Source organism: Argiope bruennichi, chromosome 4, assembly GCF_947563725.1.
Source record: "Argiope bruennichi chromosome 4, qqArgBrue1.1, whole genome shotgun sequence".
Taxonomy (NCBI): Eukaryota; Metazoa; Arthropoda; class Arachnida; order Araneae; family Araneidae; genus Argiope; species Argiope bruennichi.
The window spans coordinates 237,959-251,412 of NC_079154.1; the positions used below are offsets into that span (position 1 = coordinate 237,959).

General features: G+C 29.5%; 1 protein-coding gene across 4 annotated transcripts in view; it reads left to right on the forward strand.

Annotated features, from left to right (window-relative positions):
* Window positions 1-3,527: 3,527 nt before the first annotated feature.
* LOC129965442 (TRPL translocation defect protein 14-like) overlaps window positions 3,528-13,454 on the forward strand; it is a 37,976-nt gene continuing 28,049 nt past the window's right edge. For 2 of the 4 annotated variants that reach the window (XM_056079310.1, XM_056079311.1), the window contains exons 1-2: window positions 3,528-3,682; window positions 7,200-7,267. In XM_056079310.1, the coding sequence (XP_055935285.1) occupies window positions 3,619-3,682; window positions 7,200-7,267 (132 nt within the window). In that variant the 5' untranslated portion in view covers window positions 3,528-3,618. Of the gene's footprint in view, window positions 3,683-3,762; window positions 3,872-4,849; window positions 4,935-7,199; window positions 7,268-13,454 lie in introns of those variants that run through there. The other 2 variants (XM_056079308.1, XM_056079309.1) reach the window with 2 other exon arrangements.

The following is a 13,454-nucleotide window of genomic DNA, read 5'->3' on the forward strand; positions in this document are numbered from 1 at the left end:
AAGTATGTATTTTTTATAAGAAATATATGTAGGAGAAAATTTTTAAAAACTTATTTTCAAAATGTATTTAACAGAAGAGAATATAAGATCTCTTTGTTGTATAATACGTGGAAAATAATCCACTTTAAAAAAAAGAAATTTCCTTTTTATTTTATTATTATAAAGTTTATGATTCTCTGGTTATTGTGCCATGAAACCTCGTAATAATTACGAGAAAATGCTTCGTTATCAAAAACAGCAGAAATGAGATAGAATTATCAAAAACTGCTACTACAAATTGAAATAAAATGAATCTCAAGTTTCCTCAGTATTGATATTTTTACCTTGAAATATTAAAAAATGTTTTGAAAAAATATTTTATTTATAATGCCTAACAATTAATACACGATCGATCATTCTTAGGTGAATGTACCAAAAAGACATCGAAGGAGTCAGCCGATTTCAATTTTATGTACGATATTAATGTAAAATCTTAAAGTCTGCAATAGGCGAATATGTTGTTAGTGGAAAAGGAATAAAAAGATTCGTGGATTCTCTTCAACCTAAAGCCGCAAAGGAATAACTCCCCGTATTGACATTTCGCGGCTTCAGTCGACCCTTCTGAAAGAAAGGAAGGGGTATCGGCTGTTTCCCGACCCCCAGGTAGAGGAAAGGAAATAACAGAAACACAAAACATTCTTCTCTTGTGCACTGAGGAATTGCCCCATCCCCTTAACTGAAGTCATAAAGAGTAAAGCAGAAATTTGTGAATGGCTTGATAAGCGAACGGAACAGTTATTCTTCGAATTACAATATCATTGATTTGCGTATGATGGAAATTGAAGTGTTCACAAGAAAATAAGGACGACGAATATTTTACGAGCGGTTATTACGCCACCAATATCAAAAAGTGCCAAATACCAGTGATCAATACTTTTCAAAGAGGGATGTGATTCAAATCCTTGACATAATCTTACTGGTGATATTTCGATTATAGATCACGATAGAAAGTAACAATCGATACGATTTGTCCAATGGAAGCTATCGGACAAGAGTTCAATCTTGCATAGGGGAAGTCCCTTACCCACTGATGCACTTTCCAGGAACAGAGTTTCCACAAATAGTTGTTCCGGGCGGTGGGACCTATTAATCAGATGCAGAGAGCTTCATATTTTACAAAGAGTCAGGTTCCAACTCTCCCTATTACATGATAACGACCACCGCTGGAAGATATACGCGGCGTGTCTCATTCTACGAAAATAAGACTTTTTTTGCTCTCAAGTATGCACAGAAAAATATTTATTTGTGTTTTTAAACAAGTTTCTGAAGATATTCAATGCTCCTAACAAATTTCATATGTGGGCAACGGGCAACGTTGTGATGTTTCGGAGTTCCGCGAAGTGACAAAGTGGTCACGAGCACCTCCACATCATAATTTGGAATAGTTACTTTAATTTGTTAGTTTAGGGAAAAGTTAAATTTAATTGAGCTAGTTTAGACGAGCGCAGTAAAGCTGTAACGTCATGAAATTTGGTATTTAATTCATTTTATTATTATTTATGATATAATTAATTAATTAAAAATAATATTCAGATTATTTATGGGGTAGAATACAGAAAAATTTAATGGAATTACGTTGCACGTGCCTTAACTATTGGGACTGATTTTTTAAAAAATAAATTTACTGAAAGAAAAAAATTAAAGAAATTTCACGCGTTCAGCTCATCGTAGCTATCTAAGGCCAAAACAAATAATTTTGATAAATTTAATCCACCAGATTGGTTACAGAGTTAATTAATTCTCAGTTTTTTGACTGAGGGAAAATTAACGTAGACATTGTCTATCGCAGCTGTCGGTCTCTTCCTCGAGCTGGATACTGCTGGATCATAAGCAGGTAGGTTAAGTAACTTGTTACGAATCTGGGGTAGTTTTTCGAAGAATTTGATTGATGTTTTTCTAATAAAGTCCGAAACAGATTCAATTTTGAGATCGTCATGTAAAATTTTTCTTCTGATATACCATAGGGCGTCTACAATCTTCATCATGTGCCTATTTTGGAAAACTTGCAACCGCTTAATGTTAGTGGCGGAAGTCGCCCCCCAAATCTGGGAGCCATACATTAAAATTGGTCTTAAAATAGGGTTGGCCGAAAATTTGGATAGGGGCTAAGTCAGGCATTACCAGTTTTTTAGTAAACAGAAGGCACGCGCATTTACTTGGGTTGACTTTTATTTTCCAGCTGATGAGCCAGCACTGTAAAACGGTCATGTACTGTTGTATGTTTGCTATGACTATGTTTGGATCCCTATGCTGTGTGAAAATGGCGGTATCGTCTGCAAATATTGCTAAGTGACAATTACTAGCTCTAGGTAGATCGTAAACATAAATGTTAAAAAGAGTTGGACAGAGTAAACTCCCTTGCCCACAACCGCTCAGGATTGGTCTGGGGAAAGAAATTACATCATTAACTCGCACCCGAAAATTGCGAGAAAGTAGGTACGAGCGTAAAATTTTGACAAATTGGGCCGAAAATCCAAGTCGCCTGCACTTGAATAAAAGCTCTTCGTGCCAAATTTTATCAAAGGCTATGACTAAAGAAAAAGTGCACCTCTGGTTTGAGACTTCACAAAGCCACTGTGAATCAATTCTGTAACACGAATTAGCTGGTGATTCGTCGACAGATTTTTACGAAAACCGAATTGTTCGGATATTAAAATATTATTGTCGCTGAGGAATTGATTCAGGCCTTTGAGAAGCACAGATTCGTACACAGATTCGCTCAAGCGACTAAGTAGAGAGATGAGACGGAAATTTTGAGGTAAAGTGAAATCGGAGTTTGGTTTTGGAAAGTGTGAAGTCGCCGCTCCACTTCATGAGAGTAAACTTGACTTTCCGATATACGCATTTGATGATGCACTATTCCATACAAATCCTTTTTTATTGCTTGTGACTTGACTTTGCATACATTCCTTTTACTGCTGGCGCCATCTATTGGTAGAATATAGAAGTTAAAGAAATGACATATTTAATTCAAATTTTTCAGAAAATGGTTTATTTCAATAAAGGAATAAAATAGTTTTGAAAAAAATCAAATTGTTAATCAAGTAAGCTGAAATAGATAAATTAATTCAATCACACGTTACTTAAATTAGTAAATTAAATATTAATTACAATTAATAAATTTTATATTTAATATTAAGTAATAATTTTTAATTAATTTAATAATATGATTGAAATAACAGATACTTGGAACAAATATTTAAAAATAACAATAGCAAAATTATTTGTTATTCAAAAAATCGTGGATTATGCATCTCTACTACTAATTGATAGAGTTACTAATTTTTGGTGCGACAGTTTCTACAACGAGATCGATATGCATTTTCAACTATCTTTCAGGGATTCTTATTTTTTCAATCCATCCAAATTGAACTTTAAAATTCTTATTAATATTATTTATTCTTTGAAAATGTAGCTCATAATATTAAAATTATATTACTGATCATATTAGCTATTAACTGTAATCGTTTCAAATGTTTACGCTCCATCTCAAAAACTCATGCAGGCACGTTTTGCGATAAGATATCATAAACGTGTGTTATCGTAAATGTTGTTTACTAATATCGTTATAAATATTTTATGATAATGACTTTAGATCCAGAAAAAAAAGATAAGACGGTGTATCGGCTAGTCTTAACTGGAGGTAGGGAATTTATTTATTTATACTATTTAGATAAGGAATGTTTCTAGTATTGCGCACTTTTAGGGGCAGTGATTATCGTTCCTTCCTTTTATTACTTCTTCCCGACATTACTTTGAAAATTATATATTTAATTTTGATATGCATTTTACTCGTTACAAGTTTGAACAAAATAGTACAAGTTTGAATAAAGTAGTAGCTTCATTAATTAATTTTTATATTCCCTCCAAAAAAAAAATAATATTCTCTGTGCCTACTTTACTTTATATTTTTAACGATAAAATGTAACTACATGGAAAAATAGAGGATATTTTTGTGCACTATAGATTTTGGTTATTTTTGAATTAAGCGATTCTGCATAATTTATGTTTAATTTTTAATCATTTCATGTTTCTACATAGAGCTTCTTTCTGTTATAGACTGAACTAAACCGCATCGAAATTTTGTTTTGACATGCGCTTTATCAGCTTCTACAGGCAAATATGATAATTTTATGATAAAATTATTTTCATTAAAATAAACCCTAAGTACCTGCATCTATGCTTGACTTTAAATAAAGATATAGACCACTAGATGGGCAAAACGGTGCGACTTATTTATTTTTAAATAATTAACCATGCTAATTGATTGCTAGAGGTAAATGCATGCTTAAATGAATCCTGCTATATTTTGACTCTCCAGTGAGAACTGCTATCTTTCAGTATTCTTTGCAGCTTATTAACCAGAACAATTCTAAATAAATCAAAGTGTGCTAATTACTTCTTAAGTCTTAATACGCTTCTTTTATAAGGTTAAATTATTAAACTCAATTTCTCTATTTCTGCAAAAAATTTTCTTTCATATATTGAAAGTTTATCTCAATAAAAATAAGAATCTTTCAAAATTTATTTGCCTATTTTTTGTTGAATTTTTATCCTTAAGAATTTATAACAAAAGAGAAATAATTCACTTTTTATATCATTTCATATCTTATTGTCTTTATAATTTTATATTTTTTTGAAATGTGAAGTAAAAACCTAGAAAGGCAGAAAATTTCATAATTGAAATTTTATCTCTTGTCACTTTGTGGTTTCTTTCTCTCATTTTCTTTAATGTTATAGTAGTCAGTTATATCAAATTTCAGTATTGTTTGAATTTTTTCAAGCAATAATCATACCTCATTCAATATAGGGATTGTTTGGCAAGTATTTTTGCAGTTACCAAAGTTCTTCAAATTCATATGTGTTTTCTATTAAAGAAATTCTCTATAAAAATGGTGAGTTGGCATTGAGAACAACAATATAGTTAAAAAGTAAGAATTAAGATTGTTGCAATCTTGACAAGATTGATGTTAAACAAATTCATGGAGAAAGTTAAAGGTTTTCATTTTAGTGTAGGCCTTATGGAATTGTTTTTTCAATTTCACAGACAAAGAACATCATGCATATGGAATTAAAATTTAACCATGCTAATTAATTAATTCATAATTTATAAAAATATCAAAATAGTGTATCAACATCAAGGGCATCAAAGTACACTTCATCACTTCAGGATTCTCAGATAAAAATATCCATGATTTGTCACTTTTTTGTGCATTTCAGTTTTAATGTTGACCAAAAAGTGAAAAGAAATTTTTTTGCCAAATTATAAAAATATATTCAAGTACATTATTATTTAGTATGAAAATTTTTGAATTTGCAAATCTCGTACCATGTAGTTTGACAACTGAAATTGCCAGATTGGCAAAAAAAATTTCTAGACACTTTTTAATCACCATTACAGTCAATACCCTTTTTTAATATTTTGAAATGATCAACCAAGTCCAATCGGCTAAAAAATCATATTATATTACATTAATTTTTTTTATATAAATTATTTTTTAAATCTTATTTTCTGGAGTAAACATTTTTTCTTTAAATATGCTTTAATTTTCCATAAAGTGCAAAAATGACGTTTGTGATTATTATAAAATTTTTGATAAATCCAACTATAGCAAAGAGTTTCTTAGAAATTTAAATTTCTCTTAAGTATTTTTGCTTTTAATATCTCTTACTTTAATTAATGCAAATTATAATAAATGAATAGTGGAAAAAAATGTTATCAGATTCTATTCTATTTCTATTACTTGCATTCTGAAACAAAATAGGACAGTAAAGCTTATGATGAGCAAAAAATGTTGCACTTAATAATTTTTTTAGTTAATGTTGAGAATATCAATATTCAAATTTTTTTTCGGACCTTGATCAGGTGTTGGATTCTAAGTTATTCAAACCACAACATATTTAAAAATGCAATCTGTCCTTATTAAAAAGTACACACACACACAAAAGGAAAAATAGCAACATTTAAATTCTTATAAACATTTTCTTGGTGTGTGTGTATACATTGGTGCTTGTATGTATATTGTATTGTTGTTTTAAAATAGACATTCCTGTTTGTTGAATAGTTTAGAATCAGCAACTTTTTAAAAACTAAACTCCTGATTAGAATGTCATTCAATACAAATTATTGATCTTATCCTCAAAAACCACTGTGTCTACTATTTTCACCCTCATTTGGAGCAGCAAATGTCCTAAAGTCAACAGATAATACAAATCCAGGCAGTTCAGCAGTCAGAAAAATTAAACATTTCAGTAATATCCAACGGGAAAACATAAGTAAGTAGAATAATAATGTCAATGTCCTTTTATATGATTTCAAGCTAAACTGTATGCAACTAATGGTAAGCTGTTTGAATTCCAATTAAAATTTTTAGTATTTTGGAACATCTATAAACAGAATGAAATCTTTAAAACATATTTTCCTTCACTAAACCAAACATGCAAAAAAAAAAAAAAAAAAAAAAAAAAAAAAAAATCATTTCTTGACAATTCTTTTATAATGCTTATACTTTGATTTTAGGCCCTAACAAAGGAAGCAATATATAGAAAACAATCATTATTTTCAAATTCTTACATCATGTCTACAGTGACTAACTTTGGTCAAATTTAAATGTACTCCACTTCCATCTTTTTAATGAAAATTTTTTTTCCTTGTCAGATTTCTATAAATTTTGTGAACAATAAGAAAGAAAAATTAATTTTTTTTTTTTTTTTTTTAAGTAGTAGGTCAAAATTTATTTTAAAAAATCAATTGTAATATTCACTTGTTAGAAGCATTGTGAACTGATGATAGCACTACTCTTTTGTTTTACTTGACTTAGTTTTGAAAGAAATTGTTTTAAAGAAATATAGCTCATACTTAGCCCTAATTCTTAATACAAGTTGTAAAGATAGTGTTGCATTTGAGCAGGCTCTTTTATTTAATGGAATTTTCTAAATTAGAGAAATTTAATGATCTATTGTAATCTTTTTAATATATATTAGTTTTTGCTAATTTTCATTTATAAACTATTTTTTGACAGCGTAACTTTAAAAAATATATATATGGGTTGAGTTTTGTGTTTAAATCTTTCAGAATAATTCTCATTCCCTCTGATAAAATAAATTGTTTCCTAATTGTTATTGTTTATTCTTTAACATATAACATTTTAAAATTTCAGGTCCATGTAGTGGCAAAACAACTGGACAAGCAAGATTATGTACATTTTTTGAAAATTTAGGATGGAAGGTAATGTTTTAAATCATAATTTCTAAAAAGCTAAATTTGAATATCTTGCAATTAAAATAATTATTTGTATTAATTGTTGAACATATGAAGCTTTCAAATGATGCTCAGATATCAAAGAAAATATTGAAAATGTTCTAATGTAAGCTTTCTTTAATTGTTTTGAATTAATCATTCTATCTGTCCTCATTCTAGCAATTTAGCTATTACATTTCCTTCCTCCTGGAATTTATTATTTTTGATCTTCTATTCTTTGAAAGTCTGCATTTTCTGACTGCACAATGACCATTTAAAAAAAAGAGGAAACAATTTATTTACTTTATTAAATTTAACAGATGTGTCAATTTACTATCCTTCTCATGTATGTCTAAATGAAAAATTTAAATGAACTAAATTCAAAATCAGATTTTTTTTATCTTCAAATTTTATAAATGAAAAAAAAAGTTTTAAAGTAAATCATTTTATTATATTTTCAGATTATGCTTAATAAACTATCTCTTACCAACACATTGAAAGATGCATGCTCTCTTCCTCCCTTCTCCCTTTATTCTCATTTGATAGACAATCTTACTGAATATGAATCAGTGATAGTTATGTTATAAAAGTGTTCTTGTTCAAAAAATTTTTTTTTAATTCTCTTGATTTGATAACTTTCTGTATTCTTGTGTTTGACATTATCACTTATACCACTTCTCTGCCTGAAAGGAGGCTCCTGCTAAGAATAATTGTTAAAATAGAACTATGGAGAAAATCCGTGCAGTTAAGTATTAAAAAAAATATTCATGTGGGAAAAGAAATTAATCATAATGGCTTAGAAGGAATATTAAAGGAGCAATGAAATATCAGACATTAATTATAACTTGATTTTTAGGAATGGATCAAAGTTAATTTTATAAGAATATTAAAATTGTGCAGTTAGATTCACAATCTTTTTGTTTTTATATGTTTAAAATAATTATAGAAGCAATGCATTCAATATACTCTTGATTTGAAGATCATTAATTATGAATATTCTTCCTTGAAAAAAAAATGGAACAAAGTTGTTGGGAGCAAATGCTTTTATTTTGTTATCATATTACAGATTAAGAAACAATGCTAAACTTTTGTTAAACAAAAAATTGTACGCAAAATAAATAAATAAATTATTACAAGTTATGTGTAAAGTTTTGATTTTGGGGTAAACTATTAAAATGAGCTTTTTCAAAATTATTATAGATGGTTTTTGTAATGTCCTATTCATTGAGACTTTTTAAATTCAAAATTTTATGCCGTATTAAATTGTTTAATAAAAATTAGTAATTGTTTATTAATTAGATTAGAAAATTGAAATAATCAATATGCAACTTATTATAACTGATTCCTCTATTATTCGTAGTTTTTAATAATCATGTTCATTTGAATGTTTGATGAAAAATATTTGCTTTCATTATTTAAGCAATGAATAATGATTGTTAGTTAAAACTTTATTTACATAAGCTTACAGTTGCCTGTATAGTAAGATAGTTTTAATTAAGTTTACATTATTTATCTGTATTCAGATTTATTATCTTATTTATTTATTTTATGAAGCAACATTTTTTAATCTTTTTTTTTATATTTCATGTTTATTTCTCAAGATAAAATGTTTCACTTTATTTTATGTTATTTTTAGAATTATCTGAAACCTATGTTGGGTTAAATAAATCATAAAAGATTATTTAGACATTATTCTCAAAGTGAGTGAGAAGAATTAATCAATAAAAAATTCTTTTTTAATTTAAATTTGAACATTAGTATATCATTTATTATCTTTAATATATATATATATATATAATTTTTATTGAGGTAGACATTTCCTTCATCAGTAACGTGAATTATTTATATCAGGAAAAGTTTAGAAATTACAAGCACCTAAAAACTGATTGTATTTTAATTTTGCTCTTGTGCCCATAGATTAGCAAAAAAAAAAAAAAAAAAAAAAGCAGTTAATAATTAAAAATACTCCAGTACACTTCAAAGTAACTCAATACATTAAATCCTTAAAAACATACTGTACTTTAAAACTTTAAAAGACAATTTCAACATCAGACTCCTTCTTGAAGAATTGTGGCTGTCAATTCCGATGCTTCAGGGCTATACAAGATTTCCCCAATGGGACAGTGAGTAGTAGGTACTGTTCCGAGTTAATATATGCAGCAAAAGCCTGGCATTCAAAGTTATGTTTTGGTGTGAGCTGGACTTTGTGAGATTTTTACAATGAATATATTATCTTGTTTTATCTGGATGAATGTGATGTAGTGATTTGTTCTTATTCTATTAGTTGTGAATGTTATGTTTCTGGGGCAGTTGATGTCTGTTATAAGTGGCTTCTTGAAGGTGTGTGTCAAAAGTCAACATCTGGCCACTGTGTTTGGATACCTCACATGCAAACATGATGGGGGTATTGGTCAAGATCTAACTTCTTTAGCCAAAGAATCAGCATACTTGTTTCCTGTTTACATGTCCAGGTATCCATTGTAGTGCACAGGACTTTTCCTTTCTGTGCAGCTGTTCTAGAAGGACAGTTATAGTGAAGATGATGCTGGGATTTTTGTTTCTGATAGTTTCCAAAATCAATTTAGAATCTGAAAAGATAACCAAACCCTCCATAGAATTCCTGGCTTGTAAATCAATTAGATATAAAATGAGAACCTCCCTAATTATTATAAGCTCAATGGTGAAGTTAGAGACAGTCATAACTTTATTGATTTTGTGCGTTTTTTGTTATTCTCTGAAAGGAGGGAGAGTACACAAACATCTACTTTGTTAAGGGATTTGTCTGAAGAGCCATCAGTGTAGGCAATGCTAAATTCTTTTGCAAGCGCTTTTCTATTGTATCAAGATTCTTTTTTTTTTTTTTTAAATGACCTAGGGTCTTCTTTTTTTAGAGGTGGGTTGCAGCAAATTCAAGCAAGACTTGGTGTTCTTGGAATGAAGAGTCTAGAATAAAATCTCGGGAAGAATGTTCCATTTTTACATTTCTTTTTATATCTTTATCAACCCGGAGAATCAAGAATATTTTGAGCCTATTTGTATTGTTCCATTTATTGAAATCCCTAGTGGAGATGTGAATTGTGGTGTTACAATAGAAATTGTTAGTGAACTTGATGGTGGCAAGATTGTGCTTGCTCTCTTAAGGAAGGCAGGTCACATTCCTGTTCAGTTTTTTCATTGTTGATTTTAGAGTCTGCTCCATGTATAACTTTTGAGGCTCTATCTTGGATGGAATCCAGTTTTAGCGTGACAGAGGTAGAAGCTGGGTTCCAAATTGGTGCATGATATTCAAATATGGATCTAATAATTAGCATGCTCTACATGCTTTTCAGAGTTTGTGATCTTGATCCCTATGTGGTACTACACAGTTTTCTAAGAATATTTAACTTTCTGAGCACTTTGATTGCAGTATGTTTAACATGCTTTGTAAACCAAAGTTCAAGATCTAAGGTAATAATATAATATTTAGGAAAGTCAATCTCCTCTATCCAAGAATCCTTTATTCTGATGTTCATGTTGAAAGTGCTATGTTGTCTTCTGTCATTAGGGAAGATGCAATAATTTGTCTTGTCTGCATTGATAATCAATTTAAGATTATTTGCCCATATAACAGTTCCCTTAAGAATTGTGTTAAGAATCTCCTAAGGCACTGCAATTTCTCTGTGTAAGCATTAAACTACTAAATCATCGGCATAACATGCAGTTTTTGTGTAAAGGAAGAATATGGGAGTGAATGATTTTCATATAAATAAGAAATGTGACTTAAGACTGAGTACTGTGGTACTCCTGCCTCAATCTGTGTGACTTGGAGAACTCTCCATTAAATTTTACTAAGAATTTTCTGATCTTAAGAAAATTGTTTATATGCATTAGTCCATTCCTTTGGTTCTGATACTGTGAATAATGTGGATGAAGTTTTGACACCATGCTTGGTCAAATGCTGTTGAAACGTGAAATAGAAGAGTTGTATTGCTATGCTATAACATTGCTAATATTTTATGATGAAGCTTTTCCTGAAAATCATCCATTATCAACAATTCAAATAGAAAAGTTGATGCACACTGCTGTGATGGGCTCGATATGCTATTTGATAGAAATAGAGTTTATTATTCCCTATGAGCCAATGCATAAGTTTTCTGTAGACTACATGTTTCATAAACTTGTATAGAGTGCTGGTGAGTGAAATAATTGTTGCATTCTAATGTGTTTTTGTTTGATTCTTTAATTGGAATAACATTTCAGATTTTTGGCAATTTGCCACAAGTCCAACAGACATTTTATAGTTCTAAAAACCCATTTCTTGTACTCACTCCAAAATGTTTCACCAAGGAACTGAAGATTAAGTCGCTATTGGGAGCTCAGCTGTGATTTATTTTGTCATTGGCAAATTCCAAGTCTTTCAGTGATATCCACTCTGTGAAAATGTCTTTATGCTGTTTGTCTTTTGAGTTTTTTTTATGGATCTCCTGTAGGCTTTTAGCAGTTTTTTATCATTGAATTGAAGTTTAATTTGTTTTTATTTTCATAGTGTTTGCCAAATGTTAATACAGTTTCTTTTTATTTGTGGTGGCACTTTTTTTTAAATAATGGAATGATGTTTGACGGACTATTTATATCTTGTCATCAAATGTTATTAAATTATTTAAAGTTTTGATAACTTTCGAGTAATGTGATATTATTCAGGAGTCTAACTTTTTGCAGAATTCTGTCCAGAGTTGGAAGAGATTCCCTCTTCAACTCTATGACAAATTTCGGTGAATCTCATTCCGTTAATTTATCTTAAGGTTTTCACAAAGGTTGTTACTCTCGTCAATCAAAAGGGAACCCAATCATTTATTTTTTTGATCCTACAAAGGAGCCTTTTACAACCTAATTGATACTTGAGGCAAAGGTCTGTAATTCATCATTGACTGTGTGTGGTAAATCAAGTGAGTAGTTTTTCAAGTTCTAAAGTGAATTTGTTCCAATTAGCTTTCTGAAAATGCCATAATATATTTTGTTTTGAGTGGTAATACCAATTTTACCACTCAAAACTAAATAGTGGTAATATCAATTATTATCAATAATATTTGAGCTGGTATCACCTAGTATCACTATAACCAGCTGGTTGATGGTTAATGGTGATACTAGATCACATGTCTTCGAAAGAAATTTATTTTCCTTATTATTAGGGATGGAGAAATTGTCACTGAGCAGGTTTTCAATCTGAGAGCCCTTTGAATCCAAAGTCGGGGATCCCCAAGATAAATACCAGAACTTAGTAATACCTTACTTAGTACATAATTTTAAATTGGGATGTGTCAACATGCTTTTTATTATTATTATTATGATTTTTCAATACTATTGAGGATGAATGCAATAGGATTTAAAATATGAGAAAGTTAAGTATTAATATTTTGTAAGTTCATGTTTAAAAGGCATTACTCTTGCTCAGAAAATTTTGTTTCCTCTGGAATGAATATTTCAGGTTGGATAAAAATTTTCATGTAACTAATTTGGACCTTCCCACCATTTAGAAGCAATTTAATGATTTATGTAACATCCCCCCGATGGGGGATTTGTTTTATTTCTGGCTCTTAGTACATATTTCCAGCAAGTTTATTTTGTCTGATTTCAAATTTGCTATTTTTTGAAGACATTTTAAGGCCAAATCTTTGTGAGAAAATACAAGAGTATGGTCTTCCTGCCATGGCAAGACAATTTCAAAACATTTTTCATTATTTGTAGAAATTATTTTTTAAAAAAATATTTTGGTATTCAAATTCTCTTCTTCTTTAGATATCTTAGTCATTCAATCTATTATGTCTTTTCCCTCTAAATTCACGAAATCTGTATAGATGTTTCTTGAATAAGCAATGATGTTACAAGTATAGTAACATTTTTTGTATTTTTCATCAAATGTTGACTTTTCTATTATAGTCCAGCTTAAAAGAATTTTTACAGCAAAATTACTGTAAACAGATTTTCTTGTCTATCAGTATAAATAATTTGGCAATGTTGTCTCCAATCAACACTGATATAGGCCTCATAGAATCATTAGTATCTGTAGTTACAATATTCTTAATCTGCCACCCATGGATCTCCAGGCACAGGATTAATATTATAAAATATTACTGACTGATCTAATACTTCAAATTACTTGATACAACTTCTGTTAAGATTTTATGAATCGATGCAG